The following is a 19,827-nucleotide window of genomic DNA, read 5'->3' as shown; positions in this document are numbered from 1 at the left end:
TTCTTGGTGATAGGGATGGTACCTTTTGCATTTGAATCGATACGGTATCGATACTCGGTACCTGGGAACCGATACCGGTACCAGTCGGTACCTGTTTTCAGTACTTTTTGTGTGTGTGGTAATTAAAAAAAATTTAAAAAATATAAAAAAATAAAAAACGTCTGAAATTTTAATATTTACCTCTAAACAACATCACAACTCCTCAGGCTTTAAGAGTATTTTATGTTTCAGGGATGGGCAGTGATTTTCATATATTGGAATAGTCATTCAATGAAAAAAAAAAAAAAAAGTTTATGACACTATCGTCTTGTCTGAAAAAATGTCAGTTTTTACTGTGGGAAAAGGAGAAACATGGAGAGACTCCTACAGCCTCAGAAAGCTCTGTGTGAAACTTTGTTAAATAAAAGAACAACTGAAACTGCTGCAAACTCTACAACATGTGGACTTCACGTTTTGACGAGGAGAGGGGGAGACTTCATCCTCATTTAGATGTTTAGATGTTTAGATGTTTAGATGTTTACATGTGCTCAGATGTGCTCTCATTACGTGACGAGGACTTGAATGGCGCCGCTGTGATGAGAAGCGGGACTCGGGACTCGGGACTCGGGACCGGACCGCTTCGGTACGGATTGTCACAACAGTTCGTTCTTCACGTTAAAGCAGAAGTCAGCGATCCGGTCGTTTTCGCTAATGCTGCGTTCCAGGCAGGCTTTTGAAACCGTAAATTACAGCTTCAAGTCACAACTTACGACTTTGTAGCGTTCCAGGCAACCCACTCGTGTTTCTCCGACCTGTTTTACCGGTGAAAGTCACTATAACGGCCACTCGTAACTTCTGACCCGTGAACTCGTACCAGATCGAACTGGTACCACTTCACGGTCGGAAAAATACGAGTTTCCTTGAACGCACCATAACAGTCCTCGTCCCTACGTCACCACATTCACGGCGTTCCTTGGCTGCACACACAGCCCTGCATGCCGTTCTCTCTCCTCATTGGATAAAAACTGTAGGATACGATAAATGTTTTCTCTTCGGCTCAGAGCAGAGCAGAGTGACTGACAGACCCGTGTTTCAGTCCAAACACTCTATGTAAGTGATTGCTGTCGGAAGATATAACTATTTAAGACTTATATTAACACAAATATATCACTCACTTCTGCTTTAAATGACGGACGGCTGTTTTTTACGTAGTGATTTAAAACGACGGGCTGGTGCTACCGCTTCTACCGCCTCATGCAGACTGCACTCTCTCTCTTGCTGACGCACGACGAAGGTGCGTTCAGGTACCGAAATGTGGTACCGATTGACTTTATGTGAATCAATACTCAGTACTTTGGTGGGAATTCGGTCGGTACCAAAAAAGTACAGAATTTCGGTTCCCATCCCTACTTGGTGATAGTGATCAAGCTATAATTGCAGTACTTGTACAGTATTAATACTGTTACTGAGGTAGGTGGAGTACTTCCAAGAGGACGGTGTTTCCTGGTCTCTGATTGGTTGAGAACAAACTGTAACAGTGAATAGAATTTATTGTTTAGTTTCTACTTTACACATGAAAACAAGGAACAGGAACAAAGCGTCGATCATCGATCAATAATCGCTCAATAATCGATCATCTCTCATGTTTCCAACAAAATAAAAAAAACAAAAAACATTTCAGCAGCAAAAACATCCGATGATGTCACTGGAAATCTGTCGTCCAACAGCACGAAAGGTGTGCGGTGATGTCAGAGTGATGTCAGAGTGATGTCAGAGTGAGGTCAGAGTGAGGTCAGATGTACAGCGGGTGGTACTGGCGGTGGGTCAGTCTCTTCCTGCAGGTGGGACAGGTGTGTGATGACGTCAGAGCGTCTCTCAGACACTGGCTGCAGAACACGTGACCACATTTGGTAGAAACGACCAATCGGCCGCTGTCGACGATCTGTAAAAAAACAAAACAACAACCAGTCAGAGCGCAGGATTCTACCCGCTGTTCAAACCAGGCTGTGTCCGAAATCCCCCCTCCTCTCTATCTAGTGACCAGTTGTTGTAGTGGTGTCTGAATGTTTAGTGATTATTAATGTTCACTATCTAGTGACTGAATCTATCCCACAATTCACCGTGAAATGTAGTGAACATCCGATGGAGTAAGATATCCCATCATGCATTGCGGTCACGGATCGACGCCGTTAACACACCGGCCCAGAGCGACCGGTGTAGCTACCAAATAAATGCAGTAGTGACCGGTGTAGCTACCAAATAAATGCAGTAGTGACCGGTGTAGCTACCAGATAAATGCAGTAGTGACCGGTGTAGCTACCAGATAAATGCAGTAGTGACCGGTGTAGCTACCAAATAAATGCAAGTAGTGACCGGTGTAGCTACCAAATAAATGAAGTAGTGACCGGTGTAGCTACCAAATAAATGCAGTAGTGACCGGTGTAGCTACCAAATAAATGAAGTAGTGACCGGTGTAGCTACCAAATAAATGCAGTAGTGACCGGTGTAGCTACCAAATAAATGAAGTAGCGACCGGTGTAGCTACCAAATAAATGCAGTAGTGACCGGTGTAGCTACCAAATAAATGAAGTAGTGACCGGTGTAGCTACCAAATAAATGCAGTAGTGACCGGTGTAGCTACCAAATAAATGCAGTAGTGACCGGTGTAGCTACCAAATAAATGCAGTAGTGACCGGTGTAGCTACCAAATAAATGCAGTAGTGACCGGTGTAGCTACCAAATAAATGCAGTAGCGACCGGTGTAGCTACCAAATAAATGCAGTAGTGACCGGTGTAGCTACCAAATAAATGCAGTAGCGACCGGTGTAGCTACCAAATAAATGCAGTAGTGACCGGTGTAGCTACCAAATAAATGAAGTAGTGACCGGTGTAGCTACCAAATAAATGCAGTAGTGACCGGTGTAGCTACCAAATAAATGCAGTAGCGACCGGTGTAGCTACCAAATAAATGCAGTAGTGACCGGTGTAGCTACCAAATAAATGCAAGTAGTGACCGGTGTAGCTACCAAATAAATGAAGTAGTGACCGGTGTAGCTACCAAATAAATGAAGTAGTGACCGGTGTAGCTACCAAATAAATGCAGTAGCGACCGGTGTAGCTACCAAATAAATGCAGTAGTGACCGGTGTAGCTACCAAATAAATGCAGTAGTGACCGGTGTAGCTACCAAATAAATGCAGTAGTGACCGGTGTAGCTACCAAATAAATGCAGTAGCGACCGGTGTAGCTACCAAATAAATGCAGTAGTGCAGCAGCCTCAATAAATGTGTCCAGCTGTCAGAGTTGTCCGGTCGCGGCTTCCACAGACTCCCACAACAAACGTCGGAGCAAATTTCCTAACAAGCGTTATAAACTGACCACAGACTCTGGATAGCGATGCTAATTTCTGTTAGCCCGTCTATGGTGTTTTACATTATATGTTAGCATTAAGCTAGCGGACGTTATGCTTAGTTGTGACACGTTGTTGTGAACGTTGTTTCAAACTATGTGGGTTTGATTGAACATCTTTGATGCTTAAATATATATATTAACGCTTAATATATTGCTTTACTCCTCTTTTCTATGCTACACCGGCCGTTACCATGGTTGTATCCATGGTTGTATTCATGGTTGTATCCATGGTAACTACGCCGGCCGTTACGATCGAGGTCGGAACGTTTTAATTACGCGACGTAATACGTCATTAACTGTGCGGCGGAGTAGTGTCAGAAAGAGTTTTTTTATTTGACCAGTGAGTCACTATGTTGAATTCACTATATAGTGAGGAGGGAATGAGGGAGGGGTTTCGGACACAACCCCAGCCAATCGGAGCGCAGGATTCTACCCGCTGTTCAAACCAGCCAATCAGAGCGCAGGATTCTCACCTCAGAGTACGAGTCCAGACACACAGGACAGCTGATCGTCCCCGGCGTCGACCTGAAACACACACACACGCGGCTCGGTCTATCACTTGGTTCTCAGGTTTCAGATAATGTTGTGATGGATCCGTCTAATACCTGGAGCTGTGAACCGACGGCGTCACCGTGGCGCCGACGACGGGAGGCGTGTCCTCGTCCTCGTCGCTACTGACGATGTAACTCTCAGCTGTCGGGACGCCACTTCTCCGAGGACCTGAGGGACCACACACACACACACGTTGAACACACACACACACACACACACACACACACACACACACACACGTTGAACACACACACACACACACACACACACGTTGAACACACACACACACACACACACACACACACACACACACGTTGAACTGTCCCTTTAATTGGACGTCAACACAACAACATGTTGCTTACCTTCGTCCAGCAGCTGTAAACAAGAGAAACAGAAGAGTCAGTGTTACACGATCAATAACATCAGCTGCTTTAATCACTGACCGATCACACATCACTGATCAATAATAATTACCAGCACAGAGTCGTTGTTCGTCAGGTCGACCACAGCAGCTTCTGAAGCTTCACAGGTGAGATCCACCACCTCCTCCACACCTGATCAATAACAACTATTGATTAGTGTTATCACATCAACTATTGATTATCTGTTATCAACTATTGATTATCTGTTATCACATCAACTATTGATTATCTGTTATCACATCAACTATTGATTATCTGTTATCACATCAACTATTGATTATCTGTTATCACATCAACTATTGATTATCTGTTATCAACTATTGATTATCTGTTATCAACTATTGATTATCTGTTATCACATCAACTCATTATCTGTTATCACATCAGTTATTGATTATCTGTTATCACATCAACTATTGATTATCTGTTACCACATCAACTATTGATTATCTGTTATCACATCAACTATTGATTATCTGTTGTCACATCAACTATTGATTATCTGTTATCACATCAACTATTGATTATCTGTTATCACATCAACTATTGATCATCTGTTATCACATCAACTATTGATTATCTGTTATCAACTATTGATTATCTGTTATCACATCAACTATTGATTATCTGTTATCACATCAACTATTGATTATCTGTTATCAACTATTGATTATCTGTTATCACATCAACTATTGATTATCTGTTATCACATCAACTATTGATTATCTGTTATCACATCAACTATTGATTATCTGTTATCAACTATTGATTATCTGTTATCACATCAACTATTGATTATCTGTTATCAACTATTGATTATCTGTTATCACATCAACTCATTATCTGTTATCACATCAGTTATTGATTATCTGTTATCACATCAACTATTGATTATCTGTTATCACATCAACTATTGATTATCTGTTATCACATCAACGATTGATTATCTGTTATCACATCAACTATTGATTATCTGTTATCACATCAACTATTGATTATCTGTTATCACATCAGTTATTGATTATCTGTTATCACATCAACTATTGATTACCTGTTATCACATCAGTTATTGATTATCTGTTATCACATCAGTTATTGATTATCTGTTATCACATCAACTATTGATTATCGTTGTCACATCAGTTATTGATTAGTGTTGTCACGTCAACTATTGATTATCTGTTATCACATCAGTTATTGATTATCTGTTGTCACATCAGCTATTGATAAGTGTTGTCACATCAACTATTGATTATCTGTTATCACATCAACTATTGATTATCTGTTATCACATCAGTTATTGATTATCTGTTATCACATCAACTATTGATTATCTGTTATCACATCAGTTATTGATTATCTGTTATCACATCAGTTATTGATTATCTGTTGTCACATCAACTATTGATTATCTGTTATCACATCAACTATTGATTACCTGTCATTAACAGTCTTCTGATGTTGTGTGGTGTATTGATCAGTACTCACTATCCTCAGTGTTGTCCATCACATCGATGGTCTCTGTCGTCGTCGTCACGGCAGCAGCGTCTCCGTCAGCCATCCTGTTAGCGGCGGTGCTAACTGTCCTGCTAGTCGTCCTGCTAGCCGTCCTGCTAGCCGCCCTGCTAGCCGCTCTGGTAGCGGTAGCCGCTCTGCTGGTCTTGCTGCTGTGTCTGGACACCAGAGGACTTCCTGCCGCCCTCCTCCTCCTCTGAGCCTGGACGCCAACACAGGGGACAGACACCACCTCGCTCAGACCACGGACAAACTGACCAAAGAAGGTCCAGCTGCTGCACAACACGCTACAAAGAAGAAATAACTCACAGAGCTGCTCATATCATCGGAGACTCAAAGGCCTGACGACCGAGGACTCTGAGGAACGAGGACCCTGACAACTGAGGACCGAGGACTCTGAAGACCCTGGGGACCCTGGGGACGGGAAAACAGACTCGGCGTCATTCACCACATAGTTTAGCTCCAGTTACCACCAGTTAGCCTCATGTTTAGAGTTTGTTCTTGGGAGTGGATGTGAGGATCTAAGGACAGAGGATGTTGTTATGATGCTGTGAAAAAAAACCTTTGAGACAAACTGTTGGTAAAAATGAGCTTAAACTTGGCTTACCACTATGTAGCCTCAGTTTGATAAGATTATGCCTGCCTCCACCTAAAGTCGCTAATTAGCTTAGCTCAAACACTGGAAGTGTATGGTAGTGTTAGCCTGCCTCCACCTAAAGTCGCTAATTAGCTTAGCTCAAACACTGGAAGTGTATGGGTAGTGTTAGCCTGCCTCCATCTAAAGTCGCTAATTAGCTTAGCTCAAACACTGGAAGTGTATGGGTAGTGTTAGCCTGCCTCCACCTAAAGTCGCTAATTAGCTTAGCTCAAACACTGGAAGTGTATAGGTAGTGTTAGCCTGCCTCCACCTAAAGTCGCTAATTAGCTTAGCTCAAACACTGGAAGTGTATGGGTAGTGTTAGCCTGCCTCCATCTAAATTCGCTAATTAGCTTAGCTCAAACACTGGAAGTGTATAGGTAGTGTTAGCCTGCCTCCACCTAAAGTCGCTAATTAGCTTAGCTCAAACACTGGAAGTGTATGGGTAGTGTTAGCCTGCCTCCGTCTAAATTCGCTAATTAGCTTAGCTCAAACACTGGAAGTGTATGGGTATGGTTAGCCTGCCTCCTCCCCGAGCTGAAATCAGCAGTCAGAAGCTGGTTTCATTTTAGCTCTAAACTCTGTAAATATATCACTTTATCCACATTTCAAACATGTTAAGGAGAGAAAGTAGCCGTTTAGATCAGCAGTGTGTCGTTAATTTAAACACAGGAGCTGTCCAAATCTATACATTTTGAAATGAGGGAGTTAACAGGATATATTTTGTGGAGAATTTTAAAATGATGAAAATGAATGAATGTTTCTTGTTTTCTTTTTCTTGTTTTTTGTTATGAATACAGTATTTGTGAGGCAAAAGCCATGATGCTTTTTCCCAATCTATGTCTTCTATATGAGAGCGCCAATAAAACTTTCCTCGTGGAGAAAGCCTCTTTTTGCCATGAAAAAAATGTTCTTATATGCTTATTGTTACATTTCTTGTCTTTTATGTTGATACCATTCACAAGCAAAACAGATTTAATCCTCTGGTCTAATTTCTTCACAAAAAGATAAGTGACTTTTCATTAAACTAAGTAAGCCAGAGGGGATTGCTCTTATCACAGAGTTGTATTCTTTGAAAGGTACAGGGCGAGGACAAGACCATGTTCATCCAAAACAGACTAAATATTATTTATACCTCTCTCAAACCATTTGGAATAAAAAAGAGACTTATTCCTAATAGTAATACACTCATTATTCCATAACACAGTTTTGTGAGGAGAAAAATTGTGAGTGAAACAACATAGCTTCCCAGAAAGAAGTGATTGCTTATGAAATTTGGACAGCGTGACCGGAAGTAGTTGCAGGTTAAAATGAAAGCAAGTTAGTCCACCCATTTTCCCCAAAAATATGATGAATTTTGATGTCAAACATCTTTTTAACCAGTTCATTTTAAAAGTATTAATAATATCAATGAAATTCAGCATTTCAATCATGTTGTGACGTTTCTCAGGTGGTGTTGTGCTGATGATGTGACGTTAAAAAGCAGCAGGTGTTGTGATGATTTCAGTTTCCTTTCACAAACTGTTTCCTGTCGCGCTGCGTGTTTTCTTATCAATAATATTCAGTTATAAATTATAAAATGCCCGTTGCCAGGTGCCAGCAGCAGCAGACGGTTGCCTAGGTGACGGACAGGTTATTTCTGGTTTCTAGGCAGCTAAAGTTTTTGAAGGAACCAGATTGAACAGAACCGTTAGCAGCAGTTGTTAGCATTATTAGCTTCTTCCTCCTTACCGTCACAGCAGACTGGGGACTTCCTGTGACGTCAGCGGGTCGCAGGTAGCAGCCGGGTGGACAGGTGTGTGTCAGGTGAGTCCTTCTGCTGTGTCAGAACCTCGAAAAAAAACGATTTCTGATCAATTAATTCCCGCCGAACATCATCGATCACCAGCAGCAGCAGCAGCGTTAGCCGCCACCATGACCTACTTCCGGGTTTTCTTCTTCCCCGGCGGAAGTTAAAAGGACGTTATGGAGGCGCAGCTCCGCCCCCTGCTGGCGGACTGACGGCAGCGCAGCTCCAATTAATGAATGAATGTTTTATTTTCGAACATGTATTTAAAAAAAAAAAAAAAGTAACTATTTTTGTACATACAAAAGAAAGAAAAAAATAATAAAAATAATAATTAATTATTAAATTAATTAATTAATTAAAAAATATTTTATTTGCTATTGCTATTTTATTATGTATATTTGTTCTTTATGTTCTTATTCTTTATATTCTTATACTATATGTTGTTAGTGTCACTGTATCATCACTGTGTGTCTGTGTATTGCTGCTGCTGCACTGTACTTTCCCAGCTTGGGATCAATAAAGTCTATCTATCTATCTATCTATCTATCTATCTATCTATCTATCTATCTATCGTTCTATCGTTCTATCGTTCTATCTATCGTTCTATCTATCTATCTATCTATCTATCTATCTAGAAGTAAACTTTTTTTTAAATTTCCCACCCCTTTTTAAATGTCTTTGGGGATAACGTCGATGACCTGGACAAATGAGAATATTCACAAGCTTATGACTCGTTGTTTTAGTTTTTTTTATTGCAAAGTGCAAAATACAATACAAATAAGCACATTCAAATGCAATTACAAAAGTTGTTGCTTTCATTTCATTTCATTTCATTTTTGATTTATTCCATTCATGGTTTACATTCTACACATGGTTGCACATATTTACATAATGTAGCTGCACATAGTCACCATGAATGAAAAGGAGCAGGATGAAGAAAACTTCTAGTACCTGTACTGCTCCTCTCTGTTGTTATAGTTACATTGGCTTACTTCAACACCAATATTATACTCTATTTCATGACTATTACTTTATTTATTATTATCAATACTATGAATAATCTTGCTGCTATAAGCACTTTGCACTTTGCCTACCTCATACATGTTGTTGTCTAAGTGTTGTCCATTGTCTAACTGTGTCTGTTGATGCCTCATCTTTGTATAGTAGCTTGTATTCTGTGTATTTTATCACTGTTATGTTATGTGTCGGGACTACAGATGGACATTAGCTGGGAGCTAAATCTGGTGCAACCATCTTTTCATTTTTTTTCCTTTAAATGATTAATGTAATTGCACACTGTCCCTTATTAAACTAATAAACTATAAACTAAACTAAACTTACATGAAGACAAAACATTTAAAAAGAACATGCAGCATAAAACAGCATAATACAAACATAAAAAAAAAAAAAAAAAAAAAAGTGAACAGCTGTGCTTTGAACAACTGTGATACATGTTTTTTTTCTCTGCAGGGACGTGCTGTACCTTTACCTGGATCAGGTGTCAGCGGAGCACAGAGAGACATGTGACCAGACCTGGTGATGCCCCGCCCACATCCCGTCCACCTGGTCCACCTGGTCTACAGGTAGGTCTACCTGTGCAGGTGAGACCTCAGGGCGAAGACGAGAAACATCGTGATGGAGAAGATCAGGAGCTGGTTCCACAAAACAAAGGTAAAAACTCATTATTATTCACATTATTATCATATTATTAGAGTTCTAACAGTATAATATAATAGTCAGCTCACCTGTCCTCTACCTGTGCACCTGCAGCCTATCATAGATGCTGAGTGGCAACATGTTTCCTCCAATGGACCAATCAGGACTAACCGTAATAATAATAATAATAATGATACCACTACTACTACTTGAACTACTAAATTAACTTTTTTTTTTTTGTGATCAAATTTTTATTTTCATTTTCATTAAGTCCAACAAAATTCTCAATGAAAGACAATTAGCCCAGGACATAAGAACATGTCATGGTGAAAGTATTAATAATAATAATAATAAAATAAAATAGTAATCATGAAAATGCGTAAATAAAATAACAATGAAAAATATATAAGTAAAAATAAAATTACAAACATAACCTTAAAAAAGTAAAAAAATAATAAAATAATAATAATAATAATAGGCTAAAATAAAATAAAAATACAACTAAATGAACTATTGAGGCAGAATTGGAGCAGTGTATACGATGAAACAGATGTGGATATAGTGCGTATGATTCCTTTTTGCAAATATTTAAAACGCTGTATGACAGATATTGTCCTGTAAAAAATAGAGAGACACATAAATGGGATATTTTAATTTAAACATTGTAATTAAAAATAATAGTGTAAACCGAGCTGCCCTCACTACTTCAATGAAAACAATGTGAAGGAAGAGACACTGGGACTTTGATGAGGGTGGAGACAGAAACACAAACTCAATGTCTCTCACACCAGTGAAGGACACAGAGATAACACACTAAAAACAGTTGGGTTAAAAAATAACCCAATTTTAACCCAACTGCTGGTTCAATTAAGGACGAACCCCTTTTTTGGGTTAATTTTAACTTAAATTTTTGGGTTATTCTTTTTGACCCAACTTTTGGGTTGAATATTGAACCCAAGAGTTGGGTTATGCTAACTACAACATTGGGTTATTGTCAACCCAACTATTGGGTCGTATATAAAGTGACACAATAGAAAACGAATGAAAACAGTTAAAAGCAAAAAGAACCAGATCAGAGCTGACGAATAAAACGAAGTGATAAAATAAAAGACAAAAACAATAAAAAGAAGCAAAAACAGTCAAGACAGATCAAATGTTTGTGCCGCTTGTAGCGCCACATTATATAATAACGGCGCATTTTGAACGCAATATGAAATAAACTTTGCCACATTTTGTAACAAGTTGTTACATAAAGAACCGAATTATTACATTTTTTCATAAAAAAGTGCAACATCTGCATTGTTTTGTAATAATTTGGTGCTTTATAAACAACGTGTTAGAAAATGCGGCAAGTTTATTAGGTATTGCGTTCAACTTTTGGGTTGAATATTGAACCCAAGAGTTGGGTTATGCTAACTACAACATTGGGTTATTTTCAACCCAACTATTGGGTCGTATATAAAGCGATCCAATAGTTGGGTTAAAAAATAACCCAATGTCACAGAATTACCCAACCCTTAACCCAACGAATGGGTTCCTCACTGAAAAATAACCCAATTACTTGAACAACCCAGGAATTGGGTTAAATTAATAGCTCTATAACCCTGAAAATGGGTTACACTCTGGAAAAATAACCCAAAAAATTAACTCAACATCAATAACTCAGAAATTGGGTTACAGAGATAACCCAACATTTTTTAGTGTGAAGGGTCAACAAATGTCAACAAAAACTTTTCTTTCTTTCTTTCTTTTTTTATTTAAACATGCCACATTACATTAACAATGACATACTCAAAGATAAACAGTTATTTTACATACAAACAGTATAAATTAAATGCACTGCACCTCCTTAGATAATTCAAACTGAAAAATGATTGTGGTATAGTGCATCGCTTATCACATATAAAATAAACATATGACAGATCTTAGATGAAAAAAGAGGGAAAAAAGGAGAATGAAATAAATAGAAGAATAATTAAAAGAAAAAAATAGTTTAACAAGTAAGTCCATACTAAACAAATACAAGGGGTTAAGACAGGTTAAGATTTGCTATAAATGTGTTGTGCAATTTATCTGCATGGGGATTATTAATTTGTTTCAAACATTTTTGTAATAAGGATATTTCATTTTTAAATTCAAGCCATGAAGGTGGGGATTTGGCATATCGACACTTAATATAATAATAGATGACAATATTTAGTAATGATAATGAGGATTACACCTATTGAAGTCTGATTTAACTAACATGTCTGAAATGAATGAATAATTAATAAATAAATAAACTTGTATTAATAATAATAATAATTCTGATAATAACATGCAATTAAGAAGAAGGTGAATCAGTGATAATGTGTTTCTGGAGATCAGGGCCGTTGTACAGGGGAGAAAGGTGGTGATAACTCTAGGGGCCCAGCGCCCAGTGGGGCCCATAAAAAACCCCAGTAGTCTAATCTTTGTATGACTGATTTATTCTGCGTAAGACCCTGACTGATACTCATAGTACACTGTAAAAACTCTACATCTTTCATTTTTCTAGTCAAAACTAATCTCTTTCCACTTAAAATAAGACTCATGACCTAAAAATGAACTTGTTTTTAGATCATTTTCACTTGTTTCAAACAAATTTTCACTTGAAATAAGTAGAAAAATCTGCCAGTGAAAGTAAGTTTTTTGTGCTTGTAATAAATAAGGAAGAAAAACTTGTTCCACTGTCAGATTTTTCTACTTATTTCAAGTGAAAATCAGCTTGAAAGAAGTAAAAAGTGTCTAAAAACAAGCTGCTTTTAATATGATGAGTCTTATTTTAAGTAGAATGAGATTTATTTTGACTAGAAATGACATTTTGACTAGAAATAAGACAAATATTCTTGCTAAGATACTTGAGTTTTTGCAGTGTAATGCTGCATTAGCATCAAAACAAAGAAGGCTAAATAAAAAACGATAATACATACGTAGTCTAAGAAAAAAAAACTGGAAAAGTTAGGGGGAGGGGCCCACTTTAGTATTCTTTAAGGAGGCCCAGATCTCCTAGCAACGGCCCTGTGGAGAGAGAGCAGGTGGAGAAGTGACGTGTCGGGCTTCAGCTTTGTTTCCACTGTGTGTATAGATGTCGATGCACGAGGACACGTTTGTCCCTCCCCAGCTGCCGTATGGTCTCAGTTTGTGTCTTGAGGCGGTTTGGTCTCAGTCTGAATAGGAGGCTGAGACACGTGAGACGTTTGTTCTGGTGGAGCGACGAGTCGTCACGCTGAGACGCACGAGGACACGAGGACAGACAGAGACTCTGACATCATCACACGCCTCTTCACTGTTCTGTTATTGATCAACGTTGATTAGATAATCGATCATTGAAGCTCCTCCCACACACACACACACACACACAGGGCCGTTGCTATGAATTCTGGGCCCCCTTAAAGAATACTAAAGTGGGCCCCTCCCCCTAACTTTTCCTTTTTTTTTCTTAGACTACGTATGTATTATCATTTTTTATTTAGCCTTCTTTGTTTTGATGCTAATGCAGCATTACACTGCAAAAACTCAAGTATCTTAGCAAGAATATTTGTCTTATTTCTAGTCAAAACAAATCTCATTCTACTTAAAATAAGACTCATCACATTAAAGCAGCTTGTTTTTAGACACTTTTTACTTCTTTCACGCAGATTTTCACTTGGAATAAGTAGAAAACATCTGATAGTGGAGCAAGTTTTTCTTATTACAAGCACAAAAAACTTACTTTCACTGGCAGATTTTTCTATTTCTTGTGAATTTAAGTGAAAATGATCTAAAAACAAGTAAATTTTTAGGTGATGAGTCTTATTTTAAGTGGAAAGAGATTAGTTTTGACTAGAAATGAGACATTTTGACAAGAAATAAGACAAATATTCTTGGAAAGATGTAGAGTTTTTACAGTGTACTATGAGTATTAGTCAGGGTCTTACGCAGAATAAATCAGTCATACAAAGATTAGACTACTGGGGTTTTTTATGGGCCCCACTGGGCGCTGGGCCCCTAGAGTTATCATCACCTTTCTCCACACACGCCTCATTGGACAGGTGTGTTTGACACTGACAGTAGTTCTAACAGTAGAAGTAGCTACTACTAACAGAACAAACAGTTGTAGGCTACTTCAGTAGTAGCCTAACAGTTGCAGAACTAACGGTAGTAGCTACTGTACCTTTCTGTTACCCGGCAACAGGAAGCTGAGAATCTGCCGGTTCGACCTTTGGCCTCGGAGCGATGTCACGATGTCACCATGGCGACCCCACAGCAGCAGGACTCGCTGCCATTGGATGTCAGGTGATGATTAATGCTGTTAGAGGCTTCGTTCATGTTGATCCATCGATCGATTATTAGTTTGTTTGTTTATTTGTTTGTGTGTCTGTTGCCAGGGAACAGGCCGACGCCTCTGACATCATCAGCCTCCCTCCTCCAGGGGGCGGAGCCTCGACGCTCAGACCGTTCCCAAAGACAATGGACGACTTCTACCTCCCCTCCTCCTCCTCCTCCCTTCACCCAGGACTGAGGGGGAGGAGCCTCCCCTGCTCCTCCCTGCCCTGCTCCCCCCTCCTGCGGGGGGGGCGACGGGGGCAGAGGACCTCCTCCCCCTCCTCCCCCTCCCTCTCCTCCGCTCGGTCCCGCCTCTGGGTGGAAGCAGCTCTGCAGAGAAGCAAAACCAAACCCATGTCACCTGCACCGAAGCCCCGCCACGTTATTATCCTCAGACCGGTTGGAAGACAGGGGGGGGAGGAGGAGGAGGAGGAGGAGGAGGAGGAGGAGGAGGAGGAGGTGGACTCCCCCCACCTGTGGCACGTGGAGCCGGTGGCTCGGCCGTACTGTCTGCAGACGCCCTGCGTTTGTTCCAGGTATGATGTTCAACCTGAGGAGGAAAAGGGGAGAAACAAGAGGAGAGGAGAGGAGAGGAGAGGAGAGGAGGAGAGAGGAGAGGAAAGGAGAGGAGAGGAGAGGAAAGGAGAGGAGAGGAGAGGAGGAGAGAGGAGAGGAAAGGAGAGGAGAGGAGAGGAAAGGAGAGGAGAGGAGAGGAGGGGAGAGGAGAGGAGAGGGGAGGAGAGGAGAGGAGAGGAGGAGAGGAGAGGAGAGGAGGAGAGAGGAGAGGAAAGGAGAGGAGAGGAGAGGAAAGGAGAGGAGAGGAGAGGAGGGGAGAGGAGAGGAGAGGAGGAGAGAGGAGAGGAAAGGAGAGGAGAGGAGAGGAGAGGAGGAGAGAGGAGAGGAAAGGAGAGGAGAGGAGAGGAAAGGAGAGGAGAGGAGAGGAGGGGAGAGGAGAGGAGAGGAGGAGAGAGGAGAGGAAAGGAGAGGAGAGGAGAGGAAAGGAGAGGAGAGGAGAGGAGGGGAGAGGAGAGGAGAGGGGAGGAGAGGAGAGGAGAGGAGAGGAGAGGAGGGGAGAGGAGAGGAGAGGAGAGGAAAGGAAAGGAGAGGAGAGGAGAGGAAAGGAGGGGAGAGGAGAGGAGGGGAGAGGAGAGGAGAGGAGAGGGGAGGAGAGGAGAGGAGAGGAGAGGAGAGGAGAGGAGGGGAGAGGAGAGGAGAAGGAGAGAGGAGAGGAGAGGAGAAGGAGAGAGGAGAGGAGGAAAGGAGAGGAGAGGAGAGGAGAGGAGAGGAGAGGAGAGGAGAGGAGAGGAGAGGAGAGGAGAGGAGAGGAGAGGAGAGGAGAGGAGAGGAGAGGAGAGGGGAGGAGAGGAGAAGGAGAGAAGAGAGGAGAGGAGAGGAGAGGAGAGGAGAGGAGAGGAGAGGAGAGGAGAGGAGAGGAGAGGAGAGGAGGGGAGAGGAGAGGAGAAGGAGAGAGGAGAGGAGAGGAGAAGGAGAGAGGAGAGGAGGAAAGGAGAGGAGAGGAGAGGAGAGGAGAGGAGAGGAGAGGGGAGGGGAGGGGAGGGGAGGGGAGGGGAGGAGAGGAGAGGGGAGGAGAGGAGAGGAGAGGAGAGGAGAGGGGAGGAGAGGAGAGGAGAGGAGAGGAGAGGAGAGGAGAGGAGAGGAGAGGAGAGGAGAGGACGTTGTAAATCTCAGCAGGACACAGTGGAGCTATCAGGGGGCGGAGCTAAGCACCTCGTCCTCAGGGCCGGCCCTAGGATGTTGGTGGCCCCCTAAACAAGGTTTTTGTTTGTGGCCCTGCACTCTAAGCTCAAACACCAAATCACTGGTTAAAACTGAATACAGACGTGTTTATCCCTCTGAGGTTTGAGGCCATTTTCTCAACTTTTACATATTTTCTTAAATGTATCTTTTTAAGATACCTGCAGATGTAACAATACAAGTGTTTTATGTCTAAATATTAGAACCTCCGCTGTAAGCACACTGAGGCCAGTTTGTCCTACAACACTGTAGAAAGAAATAATTTAGGACAAATGCTGGAAATTTGAGGTCTGCTTTTTGAAAAATGTCAAATCCCTTGTGAAAACACTCCTTCAGTCATGAGAATGAACTGTTTTGGTGCTTGAAATAGGATATGAACACAGTAATAGATACGTGTAGAAAACAAGTCTAAAATGACATTTTGTAAGATTGCTTTTTGAGCACAAATGTTGTCATTCTGCCGTTCTATTTTCACCAAATGTCTCAAATGTGAGATAAAAGAAGCTGAATATTGACTTCACATTACATATAAAGCTCATAGCTGCACGTGCAGACCTCAGGATGTTTAAATGACTTGATGAACCCCGGTACCTTTCTGATCATGTGGCCCCCCACCTAACGGCTGTGGCCCTAAACAACCACATAGAGGGTTTATGCCAGAAGACGGTTCGGTACAAAGACCGGTCGTAGTTGAAACACCTTCGTCTGCCCTCAGGTGTCCCAGTGCTCCTCCATACGAAGAGGACGGCGAGCCGAGTCCTCGTCTCTACCCCAGTCTGAGCCGGTGGACAGGTGACACTCAGGTGAGACCACTCGTCCATTTGATCTTTAAAGGGATACGCCAAAAAAATTTTTTGTGTGTCTTGCCTCACTCCCGAGTCCATGACCAGCAGATAGACACCATCCTTTAGACTGTACGTGCAGTAACAAGGGAGATAGAGCTGTATCACCCGTAATTAGCTTAGCTCAAACACTGGAAGTCTATAGGTAGTGTTAGCCTGCCTCCACCTAAAGTTGCTAATTAGCTTAGCTCAAACACTGGAAGTGTATAGGTAGTGTTAGCCTGCCTCCACCTAAAGTTGCTAATTAGCTTAGCTCAAACACTGGAAGTATATCGGTAGTAGCCTGCCTCCACCTACAGTCGCTAATTAGCTTAGCTCAAACACTGGAAGTGTATAGGTAGTGTTAGCCTGCCTCCACCTAAAGTCGCTAATTAGCTTAGCTCAAACACTGGAAGTGTATAGGTAGTGTTAGCCTGCCTCCACCTAAAGTCGCTAATTAGCTTAGCTCAAACACTGGAAGTGTATAGGTAGTGTTAGCCTGCCTCCACCTAAAGTCGCTAATTAGCTTAGCTCAAACACTGGAAGTGTATAGGTAGTGTTAGCCTGCCTCCACCTAAAGTCGCTAATTAGCTTAGCTCAAACACTGGAAGTGTATAGGTAGTGTTAGCCTGCCTCCACCTAAAGTCGCTAATCAGCTTAGCTCAAACACTGGAAGTGTATAGGTAGTGTTAGCCTGCCTCCACCTAAAGTCGCTAATTAGCTTAGCTCAAACACTGGAAGTGTATAGGTAGTAGCCTGCCTCCACCTAAAGTCGCTAATTAGCTTAGCTCAAACACTGGAAGTGTATAGGTAGTGTTAGCCTGCCTCCACCTAAAGTCGCTAATTAGCTTAGCTCAAACACTGGAAGTGTATAGGTAGTGTTAGCCTGCGAAACTCTTCCGCAACTCTAAAGGGAAACCGGCGGGCCGATCTTCGTCTCAGAGCTGACAAAACTCTCTGGTATCTTGAGCGGTCAAATGGTGCTAACGGGACGAGATCGGTCAAAACGGAGGGTTTTGGTTCAAGCTAGCTCCATCGAGGGTAGGTTAGCTTCCTTTTTCAAAGTAAAAGCACAAATTCTATCGTCATGGTTTTCTGTATTTAAAGGGCAACAGGTGTTTTATTTTGTGAAAGTAACCGGAAGTGCATTGGTCACAACGGCTAGCTTGAGTAGCGTCGAATTCGTCCCAACAAAATTGTAAACAGCTGGTATTTAGACAAATTAACGACATCTAAACGGCTACTTTCTCTCCTAAACACGTTTGAAATGTGGATAAAGTGATATATTTACAGAGTTTAGAGCTAAAATGAAATCAGCTTCTGACTGCTGATTTCAGCTCAGCTAGGAGGCAGGCTAACACTACCCATACACTTCCAGCGTTTGAGCTAAGCTAATTAGCGACTTTAGGTGGAGGCAGGCTAACACTACCCATACACTTCCAGCGTTTGAGCTAAGCTAATTAGCGACTTTAGGTGGAGGCAGGCTAACACTACCCATACACTTCCAGTGTTTGAGCTAAGCTAATTAGCGACTTTAGGTGGAGGCAGGCTAACACTACCTATACACTTCCAGCGTTTGAGCTAAGCTAATTAGCGACTTTAGGTGGAGGCAGGCTAACACTACCCATACACTTCCAGTGTTTGAGCTAAGCTAATTACGGGCGATACGGCTCTATCTCCATGGTTACTGCGCGCACAGTCGAAAGGATGGTGTCTATCTGCTGGTCATGGACTCGGGAGTGAGGCAAGACACGAAAAAAAAAAAAGTTGCCGTATCCCTTTAACTCGGTTCATTGTTTGATGTGGTTCATGATTAAATTCTGTTTTTAGACTGAACACATCAGGAAACAGGAAATAAACAAGCCTCGTTTCCATAGCAACAACAGCGACGACGACCACCTGCACCAGTTCATCTCAGGTGAGCAACTGTGACTTTGACCTGAGTGTTTCTGTGAGTGTCACACTCAGCAGAGACGACAGCTCAACTCTGATTTACCTGTGAGCAGCAGGTGAAGTGGTGATGATGTCACTGTCCTGTCGTTTCTGCAGCTCCTGTTGAATCCGGTTCAGACCAGATCAAACTGACCTGCAGGACCTGTGAGCAGGTAAACACTCACCTTGTGAGCGGGTATATGTATGTAACGCCGCATTATGTAATAGCCTAATGTAATACATTTTCACGTCATTATGTAAGAACGCCGCATTTTGTAATAAAAATCTTGAACACAATATGTAATAAACTCTTCCGCATTTTGTAATATAATAAGTTGTTACATTTTGCATCGGTTATTACAAATTGCAGGTGTTGCACATTCATGAAGAAAATGTAATAATTTGGTGCATTATGTAATAAACCACCAAAATGGATGTCTTAATTAGAAAAAAAAAAAAAACATTTGCACCATCAGAGCAACACTGATTGATTAATTAATGAATTAATTGGGAGTCCGTGGTCCAGTCCATAGATATTCATATAGCCTGGGCTACTCGTGCCACACATTGGCAGGTGTTGGTGGTTTATTACATACACTGCAAAAACTCAAAATCTTACCAAGAATATTTGTCTTATTTCTAGTCAAAACAAATCTCATTCTACTTAAAATAAGACTTATCACATTACAAAGTAGCTTGTTTTTAGACGCTTTTTACTTCTTTCAAGCAGATTTTCACTTGAAATAAGTAGAAAATAGTAGTGGATAGTGGATCAAGTTTTTCTTTCTTATTACAAGCACAAAAAACTTGCTTTCACTGGCAGATTTTTGTACTTATTTCAAGTGAAAATTAGTTTGAAACAAATGAAAATGATCCAGAAACAAGTTCATTTTTAGGTGATGAGTTTTATTTTAAAGCAGACGTAAGCGCTCCGGTCGTTTTGGCTAATGCTGCGTTCCAGGCAGGCTTTTGAAACCGTAAGTTACAGCTTCAAGTCACAACTTACGACTTTGTAGCGTTCCAGGCAACCCAC

The 19,827-nt window shown here is 41.3% G+C and overlaps 1 protein-coding gene across 2 annotated transcripts; it reads right to left on the bottom strand.

The window, feature by feature from the left end:
- Positions 1-1,579: 1,579 nt before the first annotated feature.
- Positions 1,580-8,405, bottom strand: rnf4 (ring finger protein 4). 2 transcript variants are annotated; one of them, XM_083980886.1, is made up of 8 exons: positions 8,247-8,405; positions 6,188-6,251; positions 5,852-6,080; positions 4,416-4,495; positions 4,304-4,316; positions 3,995-4,109; positions 3,863-3,914; positions 1,580-1,921 (listed from the first exon to the last, which is right to left on the bottom strand). In XM_083980886.1, exons 2-8 carry the CDS (start codon positions 6,197-6,199, stop codon positions 1,772-1,774), a joined length of 651 nt encoding a protein of 216 aa, XP_083837012.1. In that variant the 5' UTR covers positions 6,200-6,251; positions 8,247-8,405; the 3' UTR covers positions 1,580-1,771. The 2 variants fall into 2 exon arrangements, with proteins under 2 accessions (XP_083837012.1, XP_083837011.1); XM_083980885.1 differs by lacking the exon at positions 8,247-8,405 and having other exon boundaries at positions 6,188-6,286.
- Positions 8,406-19,827: the final 11,422 nt, after the last annotated feature.

The sequence above is a fragment of the Trachurus trachurus genome, assembly GCF_905171665.1.
Source record: "Trachurus trachurus genome assembly, chromosome: 10".
NCBI classification, from domain to species: domain Eukaryota; kingdom Metazoa; phylum Chordata; class Actinopteri; order Carangiformes; family Carangidae; genus Trachurus; species Trachurus trachurus.
This window is presented reverse-complemented; position numbering and strand designations above follow the sequence as displayed.